This window comes from Xenopus laevis, chromosome 3L (genome assembly GCF_017654675.1).
Source record: "Xenopus laevis strain J_2021 chromosome 3L, Xenopus_laevis_v10.1, whole genome shotgun sequence".
NCBI lineage: Eukaryota > Metazoa > Chordata > Amphibia > Anura > Pipidae > Xenopus > Xenopus laevis.
Genome location: NC_054375.1, coordinates 137,846,868 through 137,872,174, shown reverse-complemented (window position 1 = coordinate 137,872,174; position 25,307 = coordinate 137,846,868). Strand labels below are relative to the sequence as shown.

General features: G+C 39.2%; 3 protein-coding genes and 1 long non-coding RNA gene across 5 annotated transcripts; 3 read left to right on the top strand and 1 right to left on the bottom strand.

Moving 5' to 3' along the window:
- Nucleotides 1-1,093: 1,093 nt before the first annotated feature.
- npm2.L (nucleophosmin/nucleoplasmin 2 L homeolog) lies at nt 1,094-6,709 on the bottom strand. Of its 2 annotated transcripts, none has more exons than XM_018250763.2 (10): nt 6,548-6,709; nt 6,130-6,200; nt 4,241-4,329; nt 4,041-4,157; nt 3,614-3,707; nt 3,268-3,410; nt 3,027-3,049; nt 2,745-2,775; nt 2,604-2,657; nt 1,094-1,163 (listed from the first exon to the last, which is right to left on the bottom strand). In XM_018250763.2, exons 2-9 carry the CDS (start codon nt 6,185-6,187, stop codon nt 2,613-2,615), a joined length of 600 nt encoding a protein of 199 aa, XP_018106252.1. In that variant the 5' UTR covers nt 6,188-6,200; nt 6,548-6,709; the 3' UTR covers nt 1,094-1,163; nt 2,604-2,612.
- Nucleotides 6,710-13,848: 7,139 nt separating this feature from the next.
- Nucleotides 13,849-19,533, top strand: LOC108710627. Its single transcript, XM_041585602.1, has 7 exons — nt 13,849-13,952; nt 15,229-15,261; nt 16,457-16,709; nt 17,283-17,482; nt 18,489-18,585; nt 19,059-19,108; nt 19,396-19,533. The coding sequence occupies exons 1-7, from the start codon at nt 13,890-13,892 to the stop codon at nt 19,531-19,533; spliced, it is 834 nt and encodes a 277-aa protein (XP_041441536.1). The 5' UTR covers nt 13,849-13,889.
- A 695-nt stretch (nt 19,534-20,228) lies between these two features.
- LOC121401586 lies at nt 20,229-21,363 on the top strand. The gene is made up of 2 exons (XR_005966380.1): nt 20,229-20,319; nt 21,264-21,363. It is a non-coding gene; the product is annotated as an uncharacterized LOC121401586 (long non-coding RNA).
- A 1,315-nt stretch (nt 21,364-22,678) lies between these two features.
- Nucleotides 22,679-24,161, top strand: LOC121401261 (tubulin monoglycylase TTLL3-like). The gene is made up of 3 exons (XM_041585601.1): nt 22,679-22,682; nt 22,817-23,033; nt 23,663-24,161. The coding sequence occupies exons 1-3, from the start codon at nt 22,679-22,681 to the stop codon at nt 24,144-24,146; spliced, it is 705 nt and encodes a 234-aa protein (XP_041441535.1). The 3' UTR covers nt 24,147-24,161.
- The last annotated feature ends 1,146 nt before the right edge of the window (nt 24,162-25,307 follow it).

Here is a 25,307-nt window from a genome sequence, read left to right as displayed (position 1 = left end):
TTCGGATTGGTTTTTAGCAATATACTTGGAGGGACGGGACCTGTAACCAGAGTAGGAGGAGGGAAAAGCAATGCTATACTAAGGGTGCCTCACAAGGAAACTTCTTAAAACCAAAGCAACGCTTATGCCATCCTGCTGGCGATTCACATTCTTGCCAGTGGGAAGGTATTTCATGGAGAAATCTAAAGGAAACCCCACCTAACTGCTAGTTAATCCAGACCCTGTGTTTAATATGCAGTGCAACTTGATGTGTTGTCAGGCTACTGTTTGTAAGAAAGGCCCAGTTACAATCATGTGATCAGTTGCACACAGGGCAGCCATCGGGGGACAGTTGTAGGGGGCCCCCCTGAGGGTAAGGGGGCCCTGCCACACTTACTTGATTAGCCGGGCCCCATCTTTAAGAGTTGCTGACTTTGGGAAGGTATGGACATTTAAGGGGCCCTGGCCACCAATTTTCTTATGTAGGGGCCCTGGCCACCAATTTCTCATGTGGGGTCCTAGCCACTAATATTTTTTAATGGGGGGGCCCTGGCCACAAATGTTTTTTATGGGGGGCCCTGACCACCATTATCTTGGGGGCCCAAGAAATTGTCGTATGGGGCCCTGTGATTTGTGATGGCGGTCCTGGTTGCATAGCAATGTGACTCCCATGCAATCCAACTGAATGTTGCGTGAAGAGTTAGAACAGTGATCCCCAACCAGTAGCTCGTGAGCAACATGTTGCTCTCCAACCCCTTGGATGTTGCTCCCAGTGGCCTAAAAGCAGGAGCTTATTTTTGAATTCCTGGATTGGAGGCAAGTTTGGGTTTATAAAAACCAGATGTACTGCCAAACAGAATCTCAATGTAGGTTGACATAGGGGCTACCAAATGGCCAATCAAAGCCCTTATTTGGCACCCCAGGGACATTTTTCATGCTAGTGTTGCTCCCCAACGCATTTTACTTCTGAATGTTGCTCACTGGTTCAAAAGGTTGGGGATCTCTGAGTTAGAAGCACCAAATTGCCACCCTAAACTTTGTGGCTTGAGGATGATTCAGATTCTTACATGTCTCTACCAAGTGACACAGGTAGGAGCTACACACGAGCCAGGCATAAAGTTATTTATATTTATTTAAACAACAAAACAAGTTACACAGGAGGGAATAGGGGCAAGGAACAGCCTCTGTGGAAAGAAAACAAGGCAGATAGTGAGACATTATACCAATGGTTATTTCAGCTTATTATAGGGAGAATGCTGTAAAGCCTATAGTACATATGATGTAAAGCATTTTGAATAATTCTGCCTGGCACAGTGACAATACATTTGCTCAAATTACACACACTGCTTCTCATTTAGTAAGATTGAGAACATGCATTTAATACCCATTTTTTTTTTTTACCAACAAGTATTAAGATTCAATGAAGACAACAAACTGGGTGGGGCTGTTTAAACTACTTGATGGCTGGAAACATTGCAATAAAAAAAAAACCTAGTGCTATAAAATATTTTCTATGTACATGATAGGAAGAGACCTCATACCAGCGGACTATAGATTCTCTCCATTCTCCCAATTATCTAGAGTTCTGCAGGATAGACAAGACACTTAAATGCTATGATCTTATTAGGGGAAACTGGAGAGAACTTCCAAGGCCACTAGAAACAGCTCATTAATTTGTAGGAATCCAACTACTCATGGCATCTGATATACTTGCCTGTCCAAGAACAGTTTATATTGAATTGTAGGATGGGATAACTTTCCATTAGACATACAAGTTTTGGAAGACTATGGGCAGGTGTTGAATCAATGGTGGTAGCTGCATCAGAACCAGGTAAGCTCAGCTTGCTTATTTGTATTGTTCACCTTAATTATCTACATTCTGTTCTCTGACTGTAGCATTAACTACATCCTTTGGTTCTGCAGCCCATCTAAAATGAGGCAGAAATTGATGGTTTTTGATGTGCCAAAGGGTGTCCTTTGGCACATCAGTATCAGGCAATGGAAATTTTGCATGCCGCACTCACTGCCCAGTTCCACATTGTTACTTGCACTTCCCGTATATAGTATGGATGCACTGAATCCACTATTTTAGAATTCCGCCGAATACCAAACCTGAACCCAAATTTGCATATATAAACTAGGGGAAATAACTGCACGCAGTTAATCTTACTTCCTTGTTTGTGCGATTGATTCTGTTGAGCCATGCACCTTGATTTGGAAGAAACAAGAATTCTGCTGAAAGGCCATATCCCAAACAGAATCCTGGATTTGGTGCATCCCTAGTATATAGTGGCCTGCATAAATGCAGCAGCATGTAGTAAACCCAAGCCACTCAGAATGGACCTATGCAAATCATATGATCTAGTAGTTAAAAGGACTACTGACCTATCTCTATAAATGATTCAAATAGTCTATAAGGGCACACTGGGAATCTGGACTTCTAGCATAATGTGTTCTTATGACCAATTTCGGGTCATAAATACAAAAAAAAAAAAAAAAAACACTTCCCATTTCAAATTTTGGAGGCTCAAGTCATTTCTTTGGTGATCAGTTACCCCCTGGTGTAATATTTAGCTTCATCCTAAAAGACTGGATTAAAGGCTGTAGACAAGGGAGATTCTCACCCAAGAGGTTCACTTCTTAGCAGCCGGCTTTCTTCCTCTTCCGGCTCCTTTGCCCTGAAGAGAAGTGGATGGGGGTAAGTTGCAAAAATGTACACTTTAGCTAGCAGCCTGGACTCACCAGTGATCAGAAGACTCCCGTACCTTTTTGGTTGGACTGTCTTCCTCGGAGCTCCTGCAGAAGGAACAAAGTTAAAAGAAATATAGATAGAGAAGTGTCACCAACTGTTGCACACATTTTATCCTACCCTTATTGTATTCAGACAGCCAACACACCACTCATCCAGCCTCTGGGGGTCTGAATAGTTGAGACAATTTTCCAATCCTTGAAGCCCTTATTGCACCCACAAACCCAACTCCAGCAGATCCGTTTACACATTCTCCAGGCCACTGTCCATGCTTTCATGTTAAGAGCGGCATACTTACTCGTCCTCTTTGTCAAGTTTCTTCTTCTAGGACAAGAAAATTACTGTTAATACACTTCAACATCACATTTGATCAGCTAATCTATTGGCTTGTGTCAATGTGTCACAATAAGTTATTGGCTGCAAAACCCTAGATAGTTTGGCATTGCCCAATACTAGTGTCCTATGTAAAGCTAGAAGCACTTTGTACTCTTTAGTCCCTTGCAGTCCAAAATCTCTTGTACAATAAACAGGAACACTACCTTTGCCTGGCCTGCTTTTTTGGTAGCCGCAGGCCTCTTTACAGCTTTGGGTGGAGATTCTTGATCTTCTTCCTCTTCTTCCTCCTCTTCTCCTTCAGCTTCCCCTTCATCTTCCTCTTCTGCCCATGAGTAATCTTCCTCCACTAGCACAGAGAAGATAGTTTAGCTCTCCCAAAGCCATACTATATGGTCAGTATTTTATTATGTACTACAGCTTGGGGTAAAACGTAATTTATAGCTCTCATATTTAAAGACCTCATACAAAAGTGAAGCACAAGGCATTTTCAGCAAACACTGCAGGCCAGATAAACCAAAACTACCCAGAGGCCACATAAAAGGTACTCACTCGCTACGTGTTGACCACTGATGTACAGTGGGCCGGAACCAGCTTTTAACCGGAAAGTAACTGGAGGAGTCAGCTCAATGCCCACCATAGTTGCCTGTGAAAGTGACAATAGCAGTTACACACTGGGATTAGGACATTGCGCTTTATGGTTAAGCAACACCATTTGTGCTCTTGTATGATTGGATTGCACAGTTTTGGTGGTGGTTTGTACAGAGAGAGATTGTACCAAGACAAAGAGAGTGACAGGTTAAATATCCAGCACATGCCTTTCAGCTCATATACTGTATACACACCCCTGTGCTAGGGGCAGAGCCCACCCCACCAGACAGCTCTACTACACTAGTAAGGGATATAATGATTTCCAACTGCTTGTACAACCAAACCAGCAAGCACCAGATTGGATACATTGGCTGGATGGAAGGCTCACCATGGGTAGAATAGAAGGCTTTAGAGTGGCAATTGGAACAGATTTTTCCGCTCCCTCCTCTTGTGTAACGATTTCTACAATGTGGAACTCATCCTTTGCCTTGTCCCCCAGACACACCTGGGGAGGAGAGAGAGAGAGAATCCCACTAGAATCACAGCAGGTTCCAGGACAGCCAAGAGCACCAAGCGAGTCAAACTTACCGTGCGCAACGCCAACTGATGCTCACATTTTTCCTCATCATCTTCTACCTTAAACTCAAACGTCTTGTTTTGCTCATTCAGTTCACACCCTAGCAAGAAAAACAAAATTAAGACACAAAGCTTGCCAAAAAGACACTTAAAGGGATGGTTCATCTTTACATGTTTTTAGCATTTTATAGAATGGTCAATTCTAAGCAACTTTTCAATTGGTCTAAATTAATAAAAAAATTTAAACAGTTTTTGAATTATTTGCCTTCTGACTTTCCAGCTTTCAAACGGGGTCACTGACCCCATATATATATAAAAAAAACCAAAAAAAAAAAACCAAAAGCTCCACTACAAATGTATTACTTATACTCACCTCTCTATCTGGGAATTCTATTCATATTCCAGTATCTTTCATATCAATGCATGATTGCGAGTAAAATTTGGAGCCTAGCAGCCAGATTACTAAAATTGCAAACTGGAGAGCTGCTGAATAGTGCACTTTTCATATGGGAGTTCGTTCCAGCATTTGAAATATCGAGCATTGCCATTTGCCCCCAGCCATAATGTCAATTTGTTTATAGATTAGTGTATCAGACCAGTCATTCTGTATCTGCTGCAGGTACATGCAGCAGTAACGTAACTGGAGGGGGCGGGCCCTGGTGTGGGACGTGCCGCCGGGCCCCGCCCCCTCAGTACCAGATTATTTGACCTGAAATCGGCCGATGCAGCCAAAAAATCGGTAGTGCACGAGCTGCTGGGGGGCCCTGAGGGGGTGTGGGCCCTGGCCCAATTGCACCCCCTGCTCCCCCAGTAGCTCCGCCACTGACATGCAGTCACTTATTGCAACATTCCACCCCATTATAAACATAGGCAGTTCACTTGCCGGGTTAAAAAGAGATACAGACACCAGAAATTAAACAATTTTTACATCTATCATAGTATTGCCTTTGAAAGCTACTTTTGCCATAAAGTATTTGCACAATGCTTTTACCTGTCTGATGCCCCATATTCCTGTATGAGGGGGCTGCCATATTTGTGCAGCAGGAGTCCATTAGCTTAAGAAACGTTAACCGACAGGCTGAGATGGGACAGTCAGGTTGGCAAAACAGTTTTAAGATCAACTTAAAATAGGGATGCACGGAATCCACTATTTTGAATTCAGCCAAAACCCCGAATCCTTTGTGAAAGATTTGGCCGATTACTGAACCCAAATCCTAATTTGCATATGCAAATTAGGGGTGGGAAGGGAAACATTTTTAACTTCCTTGTTTTGTGACAAAAAGTCAAGCACTTTCCCTCCCCGCCCCTAATTTGCATATGCAAATTAGGATTCCAAATTGGTTCGGCCGGGCAGAAGGATTCGGCTGAATCCTGCTGAAAAAAGCCGAATCCCGAACCGAATCTTGGATTCGGTGCATCCTTAACTAAAAATTTACAAAACCAGACCTCAGCAAAAACAAAAAAAAAAAATAAATGAATAAAAAAAAAAAAAAAAACCACGATCAACATGACCTATAGGTAACTTTTAATGCACATTCATATTTTAAAAAGTATTTTTTTAGTGTCAGTTAGTGATGGGCGAATTTGCGCCGATGTTTCATAACAGACGCTGGTGTCAAAAACAAGACTCCACCAATTCACCCATCACTAGTGTCAGTATCACTTTAACCATTTACCCACCTGAATAAAAGATAGAAAACACTCTACAAACTACCCTTACACTCAGGCCCAGACTGGCAATCTGTGGGTTCAGGTGAATGGCAGAGGGGCTGCTTTAGGATGTCAGACACTAGTTGTTGGGCTGGTGGGGGTGTTTGGGCCTCTGTGTACTTGAAATGCCAGGGCCTATTCTGACTGCCAGTTCAGACCTGGTTACGCCACATAGATCTCTTGCCACTTACCCCATATAAGGGACACAGGTTTCTCAAGTTTGCTGGTGTTGCTCACTGTAGAGGCCATGTCACGTAGATAACTGCATGGCAAACACACGCATTTATTGTAAACAAGCCGGGTAACATGGAACATATACATAGTACAGTCACTCATCCACCTGTCCATGGTCACCTAACCCCAAAATGAAAGTATATTCATAAACCGGCAGCCCTTTTACTTTAGCCTTTGAACTACAAGTCAGCAGAGATCTATAGCCTAGTCACCAGGAAGGAGGAGAGTGGAAGCAAAAATTTGTTGGTTTGTAGTTTACTAAACTTAATTGAAAGCTGCTGGATCTTTACATTTTGTTCTAAAGCCAGATAGAGAAATATAACCTCATAAATCACCCTGTGAATTGAGTCTCATCCCCATTCCAACCAGTATCACCTGTTGTAAGTTGAATTCACCCCAAAGTAACTGGCTTCGGCACACTCTGCAGGCGGAGGAACAATTGCACTCCACTAACTAACAGCTCCTTTCAGGCACATGCACATCCGGTATTAAAAAACAAACTGAGGGCAAGAGAAGGAAAAAGTTCCTCCCTGGGGTTGCTAATAAAGAGGGAAGGGCAGATGAAGCATATTAAGCACCAATTAGGAGTCTCTCAAACTAGAAGTGGGGAAGTTTAACCATTGCTGGTACAGCTATTGGATCTATAATCTGAAAGGCATGGGATCTGAGGGTTTTCTGGATACAGGGATTTTTCTGTAGTATGGAACATCATGTCTTTAAGGCAGAATTGTTTTGCCTTGAATATCGATTTATGCAGCTTAGTTGCCAACAAGCACAAAGTACATTTTTTATTATTACAGATAAATAGCACAAATTGCTTGTTTTAATAGGCCTGGCATGAAAGGTCCATAAAGCAGACTTAGTATATCTGCGCATAGATTCCAGCATACAATGCGAGTTTCATCGTTTAAAGGGGAACCTTTGCACGTGTTAAAGGGCCGCATGGCTCAATAAGACTGATAGTTAACCCCTTAAACACCAGGGGCTACTCTGGTTAAAGAAAAGCAATGCACATTCATTTCTTGATCAGGTCTGCCCACATGAAGGTCAGATGGCTGGATGTGGCCCAACAAGGGCTTTCTATGGAGCCTGGGTGGCGCCTAGGCCGTCATTATTTTAAAGGGGTGGTTCATCTTTAAATTAACTTTGTTGTAGAATGGCTAAATCTAAGCAACTTTTTGAGTCTTCTTCATTTTTTTTTAATTGCCTTTTTTCTGACCCGTTCCAACTTTCAAATAGACCCCATCTAAAAAAAAGAAATGCTCCTCTATAAGGCTACAAATGTATTGTTATTGCTACTTTTTAACTCGTCTTTCTATTCAGGCCCTCACCTATGCACATTTTCGGTCTCTTATTCAAATCAGTGCATAGTTGCTATGGTAATTTGCACTAGCAACCAGATTGCTCAAATTGCAAACTGGAGTGCCGCTGAATAAAAAGCGAAATAACTCAAAAACCACAAATAATAAAAAAAGGAAAACCAATTGCAAATCGTCTGTAGAATAATAGTCTCTACGTCATACTAAAAATCCCATGTGTCCATGTGAAATAACGTATGTCTGTGTTTTGGGATAAAAGGAGCTGGAAGTCTGAACTTCTTGTATATGGATGCACAATTCACATCCACTGTGATGCTGGTCCCATTGCATTTAGCTGTGAAGACTGATGAAGAATGAATCGTTTCAGGAATGGATTGGCAAATGGATGTTCTTGCTCCAGTGTGCGTTGGCCACAGGCTGGTCTAGACTGTAATTGGCTGCAATAAAAGAGCTCACACTCCAGTGAAGAGTTTCTGAAATGTAACAGGGTAAAGCAATAACCTTGGTTCAGACTCGCAATCTGTAGATTCTGGCAAATGCCAGAGAGGGGCTGCTGTAAGATGCCATAGACGCTCACTATTTATTGGGCTGAAGGGGGCTGTTTGGGCTCCGTCTATTTTGAATACTATCCAGACCTGACTAGGGTTTCATAGGAAATAAACTACCCCACTGTAAACAAAATAAGGACGACTTTCTGAGGAGTTCCATGACCATATAATAATAAATAATAATAAATGTATACAGGTCTTGGACTCTGAGGTGAATTCTAATAGCCTCATATTTTACAACAGGGGAACTTTATTTATTATTATTATTATTCTAATGCCCAAGTGGCAAGTCAAGTGTCATCACTGAGCACCAGTTGTTACATACAGTATGGCATCACAAAACTCTGTTTATAAGGATACAATACTTAAAGGCAGTGTCAGACTGAGACATCAGGGGCCCACCCAAAAACCCTTTATACCAGGGGCCCACTCTAAGTATTATTTTCTTCCTCTCCTCGCTCAACCTCTATTCTCCTAGTCTCTTTTCTTTACAAAGTATAACCTATTATTCCATCTATTTAGCCTCTTTATTCTCATATAAATAGGGAATGGCCATGAAATAGGCCAAATGTTTAACAGGATGAGGGGCCACTGACACCTGGGCCCACCGGGAGTTTTACTGGTATCCCTGTGGGCCAGTCCGACACTGCTTATTCATAGTACCTGTGTATCATATATAAGAGCCAAGAATATCCTGTAAACTATATCCCTGGAGACCAAAATCATTTATCTGTGGGGTCCAATCATTTCACTTTCTCCTAAATATGCCATAAGGCATAGCTCCCGACTTTCCTTTTTTCGTGGGACAGTCCCGATTATGACAGCTCAGCCCGCAGTCTCGGATTGTTACTGAAATGTCCCAAGTTTCTCTCTGATCTCCTGCACTGAACAGCCAGGAAAAGTTTCTAAAAGTTTCTAAAAGTGAATTAAATAGGTCTCTTGGCAGAGAGCCCAGAATACTCAGCACCTGCACTTAGATACATTTGTAACAATTTAGGATAAGCAAAGATACAATTGTAACTATTTAAGATAAGCACTTTTCATGGGAGAACTGGGACTTGCAGATTAAAGGGCAATTCACCTTCATTATCAAAACTTCAATAACATATAAAGCAAGACCCTAAAACCCACAGAAATGTGTTCAAACCTTCCATAACCTGCCAAATTTTGTAAAATGAGCATATATTTTGGGGTGTGGCCATAAAATGGGCTTGGTCAAAACATTTCCGCTCAGCAGATCTTTTTCTCCCTCTTTGCATTAAGGCCCAACTGGCAATCTGTGGGTTCTGGCAAATGCTGTAAATTCCCAGACATTCACTATTTATTGGGCTGGTGGGGGGCTGTTTGGGCCTCTGTGTACTGGGAATGCCAGGGCCTATTTTGATTCCCAGCCCAGACCTGTTTGCATTTCTCAAATGTTGGGAGATAGTATGCCATAGGGGTGTACCCACTGAGAGTTAATGTTTTGTGGCAGTTTCCTCACTGTGTCACACCTATATAATGTTATCATTATTCTCTTAGTTAAGAAAAATGTAACCCTAACGTATTCGATTGTTATAGGTGAAGTGAAACAGCAACTGTACATCCATTGTGTGGAATGCGCAACCCCCTGGACAGGTAGCGTCCCAGTAATGCCCCACATGGCACACATCACCACCTTTTCTTTGCCACTCACAAGATGGCCTCAATCATTGCCACTCACAAGATGGCCTCAATCGTCTCCACATGGACGCGTTTCAACTTTGACTCCCACAAGATGTGATAGCTGTGATTGGATAGCGCTGGCCGCACCCAAACCTAAACAGGGGCGGTGACCTGTGGCACATATGCACTTACTTTTATAGCAGGATAAATAAACATGGCTGCTTTTGCTTCATGAGTTAGGAGAGAAGAGAAGGGGTTTTTTTTCTGGGAGGGTGTCGGGATAGTGGTTGGCAAGATGGGAGGTCTGCGGTCCAGTGTCGGACTGGCCCACAGGGATACCAGGAAAACTCCCGGTGGGCCCAGGTGTCAGTGGGCCCTTGTGTCAGTGGGCCCTTGTGCTGCTAAACTTTTGGCCTATTTCATGGCTATTCCCTATTTCTATGAGAACAAAGAGGCTAAATAGATGGAATAATAGATTATAGATTATGTAAAGAAAAGAGACTAGGAGAATAGAGGTTGAGTGAGGAGAGGAATAAAATAGTTCTGAGGGTGGGCCCCTGGTCTAAAAACTTTTGGTGGGCCCCGGTCTAAGGTTTTTTGGTGGGCCCCTTGTGTCCCGGTCCAACACTGCTGGTGTCTCTGGTGAGTAAATATTAAAGTGTAGTTCCCTATAGGTGTGGCAGAGATTGAGGCCAAAGAGATTAGCTTTATTTATAGCATTGGTGAGGGCACACTTTGCTTGCCCAGACTGGGGTCGCTAAGGCAACGTGGTTTATTATTGTACCTTACTGACCTGTATGGCACACCCTCCTGGTCATTAATTACTGCTACTTGTTTTAACTGGGGTGGTGACAAGCTGCTGCTGGCCAAACACTGACTCTGACTGTGCCACATATTGAGTTGCTGCCTGTGCCCAGACTTCTACTGGACAGTTACAGGGGTGGTTGACCTTTAAAGGAGAACTAAACCCTAAAAATAAATATGGCTAAAAATGCCATATTTTATATACTGAACTTATTGCACCAGCCTAAAGTTTCAGCTTGTCAATAGCAGCAATGATCCAGGACTTCAGACTTGTCACAGGGTTGTCACCATCTTGGAAAGTGTCTGTGACACTCACATGCTCAGTGGGCTCTGAGCAGCTGTTGAGAAGCTAAGCTTAGGGGTCGTCACTAATTATCCAGCAGAAAATGAGCTTCCCCTGTAATATAAGATGATGCTACAGGGCTGATTATTAAATTCTGATGCTAATTGCACTGGTTTCTGTGATGCCATTAAGTCATTATCTATATTAATTACTAATTAGCCTTATATTGTGACATTTCTAAGCTCAGTAAGTGACACAGATCTTTACTACTAAAGGGCTGTGGTTGCCTTGGGCTAGTACAGAAGCACAAAAAATAATGTAGCATTTGTAGCTACTTCTTTAGTTAAGATTTAGTTCTCCTTTAAGTTTAACGTTAAGTATGTTATAGAATAATATAATAATAATATATAATTTTTTTATAGCTTTGACCTTTTTCTACTGACTCTTTCTAGCTTTCAAATGGGGGTCACTGACCCCATCTAAAAACAAATGTTCTGTAAGGCTACAAATGTATTGCTAATACTACTCTTTCTATTCAGGCCTCTCCTATTTATATTCCAGTCTCTTATTCAAATCAGTGCATGGTTGCTAGGCTAATTTGGACCCTAGCAACCAGATTGCTGAAACTACAAACTGAAGAGCTGCTGAATAAAAAGCTAAATAACTAAAAAAAAAAACACAAATAATAACAGATGAAAACCAGTTGTAAATGTTCTCAGAATATTAATTTCTACATCATACTAAAAGGTAATTTTAAAGATGGATGACCCCTTTATTGTCTGGTCTGGAATAGGCAGTGCCCCTAGCCAGCCAGAGTGAAGTGGTGCAGGCTGTGCCATCCATATCTAGTGGCAGTTGTGTATTGCCTGTGCCAGCCTTCCTCCTGGGCAGTTAGTAAGATTCAATGCACTCACTCATTCACCAGCCAGGTGGCAACCCTAGCTACAGCCCAGGGGCCCATCTAGTTTTTTTTCCCAATTATTTCTATTTTCTTTTAATATTTAATTTATTTGGACATCACTGGCGTGTGCCGACCCCTACAAAAGCTCAGCTGCATGCATGCCTGGATCTGCACACATCTGGACCAAGCAGTAGCCCAGATGGGGGGCTAGTGGGTGTAGCCTAGAGGCCCCACATCTCATTAAAGGAACAGTTTAGAGTAAAAATAAAAACTGGGTAAACAGATCAATTGATCAATTGATCAATCACTGAACAGTTATGTCCCATGTGGCCCCCCTTCAAGTCTCTGACTAACTCAGAGTTAGAGAGCTGAAAAGCAGGAAGTAGTGTTCTGTTATGTTAGACATCCAGTCACTCCAACCTCAGGGGCCATCCTGGGCATTTTGCCACCTGAGGCACAGGCCCGGATTTGCGGCAAGGCCGCATAGGCCCAGGCCTAGGGCGGCAAAAAAATAGGGGCGGCATGCCGCCCAGCCGCCGTTCAACTACACCAGCTGCGCCGGCGTTTTTTCGCCGGCTCGCTGGGAAGGCGGGCGCTAGGACCGCGCGGCCGCCTGGTCGGACCGCGCGGCCTAGGGGCGCCCAGAAATGAAATCCAGCGCTGCTGAGGTGGCCTTCCTTTTGCCTCCCCCCACCCCTCCCCACGGCACTCTACCACGGGAGCGGGTCGGGGGCTCTCCACATCACGCAGGAGGGAGTCGGGGGTGGACCACGTTGCTAGTGCAGAGAGTGCAATTGCACTCTCTGCACAAGAAGAGTCAAATTTCCGGGTTGAAAAAAGGAAATTCAGCTCTTAGTTACCATGAGCATCATTTTTGCTGCCCCTGGCAACCTGGGGGGTGCTGCCGCCTGAGGTGAGTGTCTTAACTCGCGTCATTGGCGGAGCGCCCCGTCCAGCCTTTATACATTACATATAACTGCAAAACAATGCTGGCTTCCATTGGAATTGTTAATGTCCCTGCACCTCTTGCACACAAACTGGACTATAAATTATTTGAACTCAATGGGCAAATTTGCACCTGGGCAGTAACTAAGAGGAAGGCTTTTATGCGGAAACAAGTCGTGTAAGACACTCCTGCAATAAACACAAAATGATGCTTTGAATCTCACTGTGTTCTCCGGGTTTAATTTTAGTTTACCAATAAAGCATGATCTTATTGTTTGCAAGTTAAAAAGGGACACTACAAAATATTTTCATGTAGATATTAATTTCAATGTATCTACCAATAATTTGATTTGAAACAACAATCTTTGGTTGCCATGGGTTACCATTGTGATGTTATCACAATGGTTGCCATGGGTTACCATTGTGATGTCATCACAATGGTTGCCATGGGTTACCTTTGTGATGACCTCACAATGGTTTCCATTGGTTACCATTGTGATGTCATAATGAACCTCTTTTGTTACCATTGTGATGTCATAATGGACCCTAAGCTTTCTGTACATGTAGTACAGGAAACAGAATCCAAGTTGTCATTTGATTTTCCAGCCAACTGAGGTAAGTATCAGAGACAGAGAGTGAGGTATATTAAAACTACTAAAACTGATATTAAGGATAGAAATATATAAATAAATAAATAAATATATAAATAAATAAATAAATAAATAAATAAAAGAGAGGTGTATATATAGTGAATAAATTACCCCTTGTAAAATATCAGGATATTAGAAGTTAGGGAGGAGTTCCAGGTCATGGAACTCTGAAGTGAGTTCTAATATCTTTATATTTTGCAACAGGGGATATTTATTTATTATAAAACACACGTTTGTGTGAGTCATGACAGAAATAACATCACTAAACTCGGATTACAACAATGACATCAATTCAATGACCAAATAAGTTCGAAGGCCGAGTGCTTTTATACAGGTCATGGAACTCCAATGTTACTTCTTATATCCTCATATTTTGCAACAGAGGGTACGTTATTTATTATAATACACAAGTTTTAGTGAGTCATTTGACAGAAATAACATCACTAACCTCTTATTACAACAATGACATCACTAAGCACTGTTTATAAGGATATCATTTACAGGATATTTCTGGCTCTTGTGTGTTATTATATATATATAGTATAACATGTTTTTTTTCTTCCTTTATAGAAAATTAAATAACAAAATCAAATAACAAAATCAAATAACATCTACATTCTACAATGAACACTTTAACGAAAAGACTTTGGAAATGTATTTCTTATTGCTTTCCATTTCGTAAAAAGGTAAGATTTCAAATAATATATATAATATAGATATAATATATTTCATATAATTAAATGCAATATGTTGTCAAGTTATAAGAATCAGCTCACCAATAAAAAGTCTCAAAAGTTGTAAAATCTGCAGTAACAATTTATCAGAATTTCACAAATATTTTATTTACCTTTTATAAAAATGCTAATCCCAGTTATCTGCATAATATTAGCTAAATTATCATTTTAAGGATATTAAAATGCTTTGAACTATTTTCTGTTAAAAAAAGATTAAATGTGCATATTAAACCCTCCAATCATCACAATCAAAGCAATTCTTAATGGCAAAATTAATTTGATACGTGTGATAAACCCACTGTTGTTTATTTACCAACACAAGGAATTGTTGTGCCTGGGCCGTATCCAATAGAGTTTTTGCTTCATTGTTGTACTTGTAGCTGGCAGAACAAATATAGTCACTGACTGGCTGCTATTTTTTGTGTCATATTGTCAATATAAGTCATATTGTTTATTCACGAATGATTAAAAATAAAAGTCCATATAAAATTTGGATTCAGGTATTTGTCAGTTGGCACCCACTCCATATTGGGCCACATATTGTGGAGAATGTAGGTACATGAACATACTTTAATATGCTACAGTTGATATGTATGTTCAGTGTATACCTCAGATATCCTCAGAGGCCCCAAAAAAATATTTAAAAAAAAAAACCCATTGGCGCCAGGGCCCCCCTTACAAGTTAAAAAAAATTTGGTGGCCAGGGGATTTAAAAAAATAAAAACACAAATTGGTGTTCAGTAGAATTGAACTCGTGGCTTCAGGACTTCGATTCCGGTCATTTTCGTGACTTAGGGTCTTTTAGACGCTTGGGGAGTTCGGGAGTTAGGCTGTTCGGCACTTCCGCATTTTCCACTGTTCGGCTGTTCGGGATGGCTGCAGATCTGCGGCGCTGGCAAGGGGGCCCCGGCTCTTGCCCAGGCCTGGGACACTTGTCCCCCCTGTCCCCCCCTGATAGCGGCCCTGCAGATGTATACATGTTGGGTATATGGAAATCATGGGCTGGAGGGGTCCTGCAAATAGGTTTTTCTGGCCTGGGAAGGTCTAGTCCTGCCTCTGACTGTTATTAATTCAATTTTTCTACACTCCATTTCTCTACACATAACCCATATTAATAGGGATAATTTGGCAAAGAGCTATGTTTAAATACCCAGTATTAGCATATTCTTTACTGTCAAATGAAGCGTTTAACTATAAACTGATAATATATATTTTCTTTCTTTAACAGAAACCTAATGACAATGCTGTTGAAGAAATTGAGGTAGGCAGGAGATATTTGTAGATTAAAACAGAACATTCTTTTATTCTTCAGACTGCCTTTCCTTTCATAGTACAGATTTACTTTAGCAACTTTCCTACATACTGACCTAATATATAATGGACGTTTAAGGTGCATGTGGAGTTTTTAACGTATCTTCAGTGCAGACTGAATCCCTTTTCCTCCTTTTTACCTCTTCTTTTAAAAAAATAAAAAGTATATATATATGTATATATATATATATATATATATATATATATATATATATATATATATAAATATATATATATCCTTGAGAAAGAGCACAGTTAGGGGCAGATTTATCAAGGGTCGACGTGAATTCGATGGAATTTTCAAAGTAAAAAAATTCGAAATTCCAAATAATTTTTTGGATATTTCGACCATTGAATAGGATACTACGACTTCAACTTAGAAGTAGAATAGTTTGAATATTCGACCATTCGATAATCGAAGTACTGTCTCTTTAAAAAAACTTCAGCTTGAATACTTTGCCAAATTAAACCTGCCGAAGTGCTATGTTAGCCTATGGGGACCTTCTTGAGCATTTTTCTAAGTTTTTTGAACTCGAAGAAAAATCGTTCGATCGATCGCTGAAATACTTAGAATCGTTAGATCGAATGATTTTACTTCGACTGCAAATGGCCAAATTCGATGTAAAAAACTTCGAACTCGATATTCAAAGTATTCCAATTCCAATCCAATTCGATTTTCTACTTGAAATTCGACCCTTGATAAATCTGCCCCTTAGTGTTCAAAACGTTAGATTTTTTTCAATAAATCTTGATTTTTTTCACAAATATTCCCGTTGAGTGCGGTACTATGTTACTTTATTTACCAGCACCCGGGCAAGTTGCTAAAGAAGTTTAGGGTGTACTCCTCCATGTGTGTGTATATATATATATATATATATATATTTTTAAACTTCTGCACTGGTGCTTTATGAAAAGGCACATGTATTGGTGCCAAAATATATGTATGTATATATATATATATATATATATATATATATATATATATATATATACAGTATATATATATTTTTTTTCCTATAAAATTGGACACATTTCCACATTGCACCAGTGGGTTATGGGCCTAACGTGTGGAACTGTAGCATTTACTTTACACTTTTACCTTACTTTTGTGAATCTCTTATTCTTGCAATATTTTATCTTAACAGATCAAACAGGAATCACTAGAAAAACAACCTATTGAAGCTAATAGTGAAAGAGAAACGAGTTATGAAGTAAACAGCGAAAGAGAAACAACTATTGAAGCTAATAGTGAAATAGAAACGAGTAATGAAGTTAATATCGAAAGAGAAACAACTATTGAAGCTAATAGTGAAATAGAAACGAGTAATGAAGTTAATATCGAAAGAGAAACAACTATTGAAGCTAAGAGGAAAAGTGAAACTGCTAAGAAGCCTAATGGTAAGTAAACATTTAGTAAAAACCAAGCAGAATAGGCAAGTGTTGTAGTGCCTGTGGGGGGACATAAATACTAGTGCCTCTAATATGGCTGTAAATGGAGCAGGGCATTAAATGCTAACTTCTGATTGGCTGAACGGTTGCTACCTGTTACTAGTGATGGATTAGTTGGTACCTGTTACTACTTCATGTCCCTTATTTAACCTTATAGGCCAAAAACTTCTTCTGTATAAGTGGCAGAACATGATTTAGAAGAATAAATGAATAAATGTGTTCAACTTCTAATCTTCACCTTTATTGTTGTGATTAGTTAAACTCTTTCCTAAGTAGATTTGCCCCTGTATAGGTCCTACTACATGATGTTCTACAAGATTATTTCAAGGAACTGTCTTGTGTTATCATGTGGCTTCATAAAATATGTTTATGGTTTTATTTTGAATTTCTCCAGTCCTGGGAATTTTGTAGTAAATTGCCATCTTCATTTTGTACTCTTTGTGGTTTCTTAAAATATTATATCATTATTCATCACTCATGATAATATAATATATGTATGTTATATCTCTTTTGCACATGCAGTTTCACCTGAACGGGATAAATTGTACTGTGACGAATGTGTATCCAGACAGAAGAGATGCTTCAAAGACCAGGTTAAAACAGCAGTTGCAGTAAGTAATGTACCAGCACCAGGAATTCTTTTAGTCTATGTTGTGAATATAAGTATATTAGGAGAAAAAAACCTAAAAATGACATTGCACAGAGAGTCCATCTCCTACAATGTAAATGATCTTAGTTTGGTGCCTGACTTCCCCAAGGCTATAATGACTTTACATAGAAAAGTTAAAGAACACTAGAAGTGAATAACAGATAAGCCACATTCTGCTCTTCATGTGTCCTGTTGTGAGAGCCATGATTGGCTGGAAGGAGGCACCTGGGTCTAACATAGACACAATCCACTAAAGTAACATAGAAATTCTGAATATACCTATAATGGCCATTTTTACAAATGACAATATTAAAAAATATTTTACATTGGTACCAGTGTATTGCTGTGAGTAGATATGCTGATAGCCAACTCATAAGGAAATAGGTAGATGTGAAGAGCATTGTTACATTTATCCCTGATATCTGCCCAATATGCAACAAGTACACAGTTAGTATTGGTTGTATAACAAACTGTTATGTTCTTCCACTACAGCTATTTCCATGTATAAAGGTGGTGGGAAAGATGAACACCACTAGTTTTTTTCTGTATAGCCCCCAGGGAAGTATTATGCAACCAAAATAATTAAATTATTGCTCAGCTCAGGGCTAGAACTAGGGGTAGGCAGAGTAGGCATGTGCCTGGGGCACAAATCTGGGGGGGCACCAGGGGGTACCTGCTCTGTTGCCTACCCCATGTCCATTCCCTTCTCTCCCCGACTGTGTGCACTACATACTTGTCTTTTTGCATCCTGCGCATGCGCGGCTGCCAGCGGCAACTCACATAGGTATTCTATGCATGTGCGCCAGCATCAACTCGTGTATGCATGTATGAGATCCAATATGCTCGCTCAGCCGGTGCCACAAACGGCCAGGTTGCCTATGGGCGTCTGGCTGGCCTGGCTCTGGCTCAGCTACAAACCCTAAGACTTATGAATTAATTTCTCTTACATACCTTAATGTCCCTTAATATCACACAGAAGAAACATGATCCCATGCAAGCAATTTACTCTGTATAAGTCGATGTTTAAGAAATTATTGTATTTGGAATCTCTAATGCGTTTCTCTTTAAATATCCCACAGAATAAGAACATTTTCTGGACTGACTACAACGTATTCACTGACTTCGAGAGAGGCCTAATAAGTAGAGGATGGGTGAAGAAAATTGCCCCCACCTTCAGTAAGTTTTAGCTAAAAAAAAACCACAAAGGATTTTAGAGATATTGAATTGCTAATGATAAAAATTAACCTAGTGCTCCCCACATGCTAGCATATAAATGTCTGCCCTGGGGTTTCATGAGCACAACGTTGATGAAGTAGAGTTGGATAAAACCTCATGGAATAGGCGACAATTGCATGAAAGTTGCATCCAACTTTATCTTCCAGTGACTTTCTGATCTGAAAATATTCCACGTAAACACATCCGTAGGCCAGAATTTATAAGGAATACTTTTTCTGTAGGCACCTGACACCAAAAAACATGGTTTTGTTACACAGTTGAGTACTCTAGTCTTAAGCCTTAATATTATAGAGATAATATTATATTCCCTAATGTGCCTGGGAAATATGGGCAGAATCTGCTACTAGTGGAACCTTTCTGAGCAATCGAATAAACTGCGATAATGATACTAATGCAATGTTTTTACTTGATAGATGCTGGTCCCAAGGAAACTATATTTTGTGACCCAACATATGGACATAAGGTAAATTCATTTCTTTCTATGAACTTAAATATAAATGCACTACATTTACTATTCAGTTAAAGTGCATGATGTGACTGGTGGAGAGGAGCCAAGCAAGTTAGCAAGCTACAGTACTTAGTGCAACTTAATTGCAGAGTATGGTAGCAGCATAACTAGCAGTTACTAGGCCAGTTGTTATTTCTTCTGTGGTAAAAGAAGTAATATAATGCTCCAGAAGTTTATTAATCATTTGAGTGTACTTGCCTTCCATGAATAATAACTTTTACATTTATGTTTCTTTTTTTTAGATTATAAGTCTTTATGACATACAACCCAGCCTCCTCCTGTCTCGCAATATAATTCAACTCCCTCTTCTGAAAGAGGATCAGATAACCAATCACTTTTACAGTGTGCACTTCACAAGCAAGGTGAGCCAACTGCAGTGACTTACAATGACCCATAGCAACCAATTAGATCTTAAGTTTAATTTCTTTCTTGCAGTAGACTGATCAAAACGAATTGCTTATTAAATGTTACTTTTAAATGTATTAGTAAATCAACCCCACATTATAATAGCCCAACAAAAAATAAAATGCAACTTGTTTTAGATGATTTGATCCATGTCTGAACTGGAGGCCCCAGTATTTAACCAGTGTAAAGGCCCAAATAGCTCCACATTGGCCCATTAATAAATACTGGTGCATTGCATTTTGACATTTGCCCATTTACAGTCTGCCTGTGCAGGACTGCTTCTTTCATCTGAATCATATGGCTTCCAGTTAACTGATTAACTGATTAACCCATTATTAATGAACCCATATTATTGGAACCCATTATTTCCAAGTCAAAGACGGTTTCCAGTAAATGGAAGTGGAAATTATTTTACATAGGGTTTCCAAGAGAAAACAATGTGATGCCTCTTGTTACTGGTCATACTTACAGTGTAACTTCTTCTGACCTGGTGGAAATATAGAAGCCAGAAATGTGGCCAATCAGTGGCTCTCTAGATGTTGTTGCATTCCAATTCCTAGAATTTTTCATGTATTAATTTGCTATAATCTTTTTTGACTTTTTATATTCATAAAATGGATAACTAAATATGTTCTTTGTATTCTAGATTGGTCTGTGCAAAGCATTAAGGCAATGGTGTTTGTCGTGTGATGCGAATCCACACACTTTCTTCCCTCGTTGCTACATGTTTGGTGAGCAAAATGAAAAACAAGCATTCATTAGTAAGTGTGCATAAATTACTGTAGCATATCATTATATCTTGGGTATAGTATCTTAAATCTGGGCTTTAGATCCTTCAAAACCAAAGTATTATTTAACTTAGTGATCTACAACCAGTGGCTTATGAGCAACCAGTTGCTCACCAACTCTTTGGATGTTTCTCTCGTTGGCCTAGAAACAGGCACTTATTTTTAAATTCCAGGCTTGTAGTCAAATTTAAATTGCATATAAACTAGGTGTACTGCCATGTAGAGGATCCTGTATGTTGTCAGGCCACGTAGGGGCTTCCAAATAGCCAATCATAGCACTTGTTTAGCAACCCCAGGGACTTAAAAATTTTTTGCATTGCTCCCCAATTCTTGTTATATTTTAATGTGGCTCACAGGTAAAAAATGGATGGGGCCCCTTGTTTAACACTAAGGTTATTTTATATATTGCATTTTTTTCATGGAATAGTTATTATGGTTTAGCATTTACACAAATGTATTTATATAACATTTGAAAAGGCAACAGAGCACACATTCCAATATAGAACACTGACCAGGCCATGACTAGTCCCTCCCCTCTCCTTGATGTCTCTCACTTATCACCTAGTCATTAGAATGTTTGAGAGGGATTCTAAAATCACTGGTTCTATATAGCTGTCCATATGAAATAATGTTCCACCCTAAATAAAATGTGCTCTAATGTAACAGCCATTAGAAGTTCCCATAAGTATATTATAGTGCATATTAACGACAACTCTCTGTATCTCTTATAAATTGTGCCTATATACATTAATATGTCAAGGAAAATAAATCCATAGTATCACCTGCTTAGAAATATAATTCAAAGTTCCATCTCTTTTTAGAAACTAAATATTGGCCCTGTTTGTTCTCACAGTTATTGTTAGTGTCATCTTTTGGTTAAATAGAGTATTCTAACAAAAAAAATTGCCTTTATTTAGAAGACTTTACCATGACTGCGGCTTGTGGTATCCTAAAATGGGTTTTGAGAACCAATGGGAAGTCTTTGCAAGATGAAGTTATTCCCAGCCGGAAAGAAAAGGAAGAAAAACCGGCTATTTGCATGTCAGGTAAGGGAAAAGCAGCGGCACCTGGTATAGCTACAGCTACTCTGATAACAGAAAATGAGTTACGTGTAGTATTTAAACAAGACCCCTTCTTTGCAGTGACTATAATTGGACAGTAACACCTTGTTCATTTTTACACTGTAAGATTAGACTTGAAATAGAGTCACTGGCATCTCATGGTTTTCCAACCAACTATATTTGTTTATTGTTCTCACTTCTTATTAATCTCCTCCTGTTATGTTCTTTTCTGTAGATGCTAAAATAAACAATCATGGCCCTGCAAGAATTGTTCCAGAAGATATTATAGTAACAGCCATTGTGGTTTGCCAGTTTCATCTGTACGACTTGACACATGAGGATGAAGACGACTTAATATGTCCCGGGATAGTTAATAGGGAACAATTCACAAGTGACTACTATCAGGTTATGCAGTAAGTAATGTCAGATGAAACCATTCATAACAATTTAGATTTAGAAAGAAATTATCCTGATTATAGGAAAACAATGACAGTGAACACTCTATGGGGTGATTTATGAATGTTCATAGAATGTTTGTTTCTTCGAATCATAATTTTTCTTATAGTTAGTTAAGCCATGATTTTTTAGTTATTTAGCAAGTGTAAAAACCATAAAATTGACAAATACAAGGGCCTAATACAAATCAGATAGAACAGATATTTGTTGTATATAATAAACTTATTGGTATACATTATAATATTCTCCATAAACATTGTATTGCAATAGTGTGATGTGTATTATGTATAACTGTCTCTAATCCCTGCCCTTGTATTGTTACAGTCATGGTGCGCACATACAGAATTCAGACAAGTATGTTGATTACTGCCACCAATTGTTATGTAAGCTGAGAAGAGTGAACCCACAACTAGATATAGATGGAGAAAAAAACATCTGGATTTTAAAACCAAGAGCTTCATCTAGAGGAAGAGGTAAGAGAATCTGTGAAATGGGTACTCAATTGTTGTTTAGTCGGAAACAAAAGTTCAGGTTACTGGTGGGTGCCCCCACAGGACATTAAATGACTCACATACAGTAACTAATGCAGAAAATCATGCAAGGGCTTATATAGTAATAGCTATTTCTATGTGATCCATACAAGGGTGAGGAACCTCACCGCCAGTGAGGTTTTGGGAGGATCCATGAGGGTTTTCATCTCATCTCATACATTTTGGCACATAATAAATTCCCATTCTTCATGGACAATTCACAGTTATGATTATGGTTATTTCTGTGCAATAATGCAGAATATGTATAAATGAATTCCTAATTAGATGTGTGAGATGTAGGACCAATATGGTTGCAGTTATAGGTCCAACGCATGCTGATTTTGTTGCTTCAGGTGTTACAAAATGGTTTACTACAATATTGATGTACAAAGATATTGATTCATGTTTTACATGTTATTACAGGGATACATTGCAGAAATGATCTGAATGACATTTGTTCCTTGGGATGGAAATGGGTGGCTCAAAAGTACATAGAGAGGCCACTTCTTGTATATGGAACCAAAATTGATCTCCGTCAGCATTTCCTCATAACGGACTGGTGCCCCTTAACTATCTGGTTCTATAAGCACAGTTTCATCCGATTCTCATCTCAGCCCTTCACGCTGGAGAGATTAGATACGTAAGTAGAGGGTGCAAAATCTTGCATTCTATTTATTTGTTATACAGTAATGACGTGATGTTGATATGACTTCACTGCTTTGTACTCTCAGAGGCTCATGTACAAACAGAAATAAGTCTACTCTCTGCCTTATTTTAGCATGTTACAAATGGGTATGTCTTGTCTTACAATCCTTAATGAATATAGTGCACTTATTCAAAGAAATGAAAAATATCATAAAACTTTTTTTTTATTATTTAACAAGTAAGAATTACATTATAAAACACCTTGGACAATTGTGCCATTGTTGCTTGTAACTTAAAGGTAATTTATAGGTTTAATCCACGGTGTATACGATAATGTTTGGGATAAATCACTTTATGGCATGAAATGTATTTGCTTGTTTCCTTTACATCTGTGAAGTGGATGAATATGCTAAAGGCCCTGTTCTTCTAACCTCTGATTCTGTAACAGTTGCATTGGTTACAGGGCTCTGTAATTTTGCTCTAACTATGGTAGTCAGCTTGCTAAATCTAATGAATGGCTAAGGCAAGATTAGAATATTTAGTGACTCACTGGATACCGACACTGGATTACTAGTGATGGATCAGGCACATAAACCTGACAATTGTATTGTTTTATCCTTCCAGCGCCATCCATGTGTGTAATAACAGCATACAGAGGAAATTAAAGAATGCACCAAATCGTCACCCCAACCTGCCTGAAGAAAACATGTGGCACAGTGACGAATTCAAAGAGTATCTTTGTACAATCGGAAAAGAGCAAGTCTGGGATTCAATCATTATACCAGGGATGAAGAAAGCCCTCATTCAAACTTCAAAGGCCACCCAGGAAGATGTGATGTACAAGAAAAACAGTTTTGACCTTTTTGGTGCAGATTTTCTGTTTGGAGAAAACTTCCAGCCCTGGCTCCTTGAGATCAATCTCAAACCTGACATAATCAAAGACACGTCAGTGATGGAGAAGCTTGTTCCACCAATGGTAGAGGACATTGTACGTGTGGTGATTGATTACAAGGATGACCCTAACTGTGACCTGGGAGGATTTGAACTTATATATAAACAGGTAAGTGCAAGTCAAGAGAAAGAAACTTTGATACTGATGAATGTCTAAAGAATAATATAACCTCAGGCATATAATCCGAGTACATAATGTTTTTGGGCTGTGTTTATTTATATAAGTATGCCATGGGTGGGTACTTGCTACTTCAGGCTCTCTTCCCCATGGGAATGTCTTGTAGATTGGACAAAATAGGTGTCCATCCCCCTGATAAGTTTAACACGGGCCCCAAGGGGATGAGGGGGTTGCAATTGCACCCAGGCAAGTAGTTATGCCACCAGCACTCGCCTCAGCCTTGGAAATGGCTATTAGTTGTAATGCTCAACCCAAAACTAAGCAGTTCCTTTTAACTTAGAACAAGGTTACAGACATTTGTAAGCCAATATGTTTTAATAGTATCCAGAACAGTAAAATATTCAACTACCTTATAATTATAGGAAGGTATTACGTGAGAACATACAAATTAAGATTGTAGGCAATATAACACAGATTTAACACTACGACACTGGGTATAAACTTTGGTATTACATCTGAGTATAGGAGACATCATTTTGAATACATAATGAAAATGATTCATTTAAGCCTAATGGACTATATATATATTTTAGTGCTAAACGCTTTCTGTTTTTTCAGTTCTAGGCAAATTATACTGGAAATGGGATTCTCAGTAAAGAAAGAACCTTTAGAGATCTGAAGAAAACAACCATCTCTGATCCATAACAGGTGGCCAGTGGGATGAGTTTTGGAGGAAGGAATAGTCCAACCAACCCTTTCCTTTTGATGCCTAATTTTTTCTTTGTTATACGTTAACATATTTGAAATAAAAATAGTATTAAATGTATGAAAACGTCTTTAAAATGATTTCCTTAATCACTTTTTTGTCTTTCTTATGAATAATATAAATAATTTTGGTATCAGTTGTCACCCATTGCTACACCCACACCCACAAAGACTAACCCTTTATACATAAAAAATGTATAAATACATATATATATATATATATATATATATATATATATATATATATATACAAAGTTTGTACAGTGAACGCACTCCTCCCGGTTCAAATTCTGTTGATGGTGGTGCGTTGGTCAAAATTCCATGTTACAATTCAGTGAATGGACCCGCACTCATTCTTAAAGGTGAAATAAATGTGCTTTTATTCAAACCTGTGAATAAATGAACCTGTGAATAAAAGCACATTTATTTCACCTT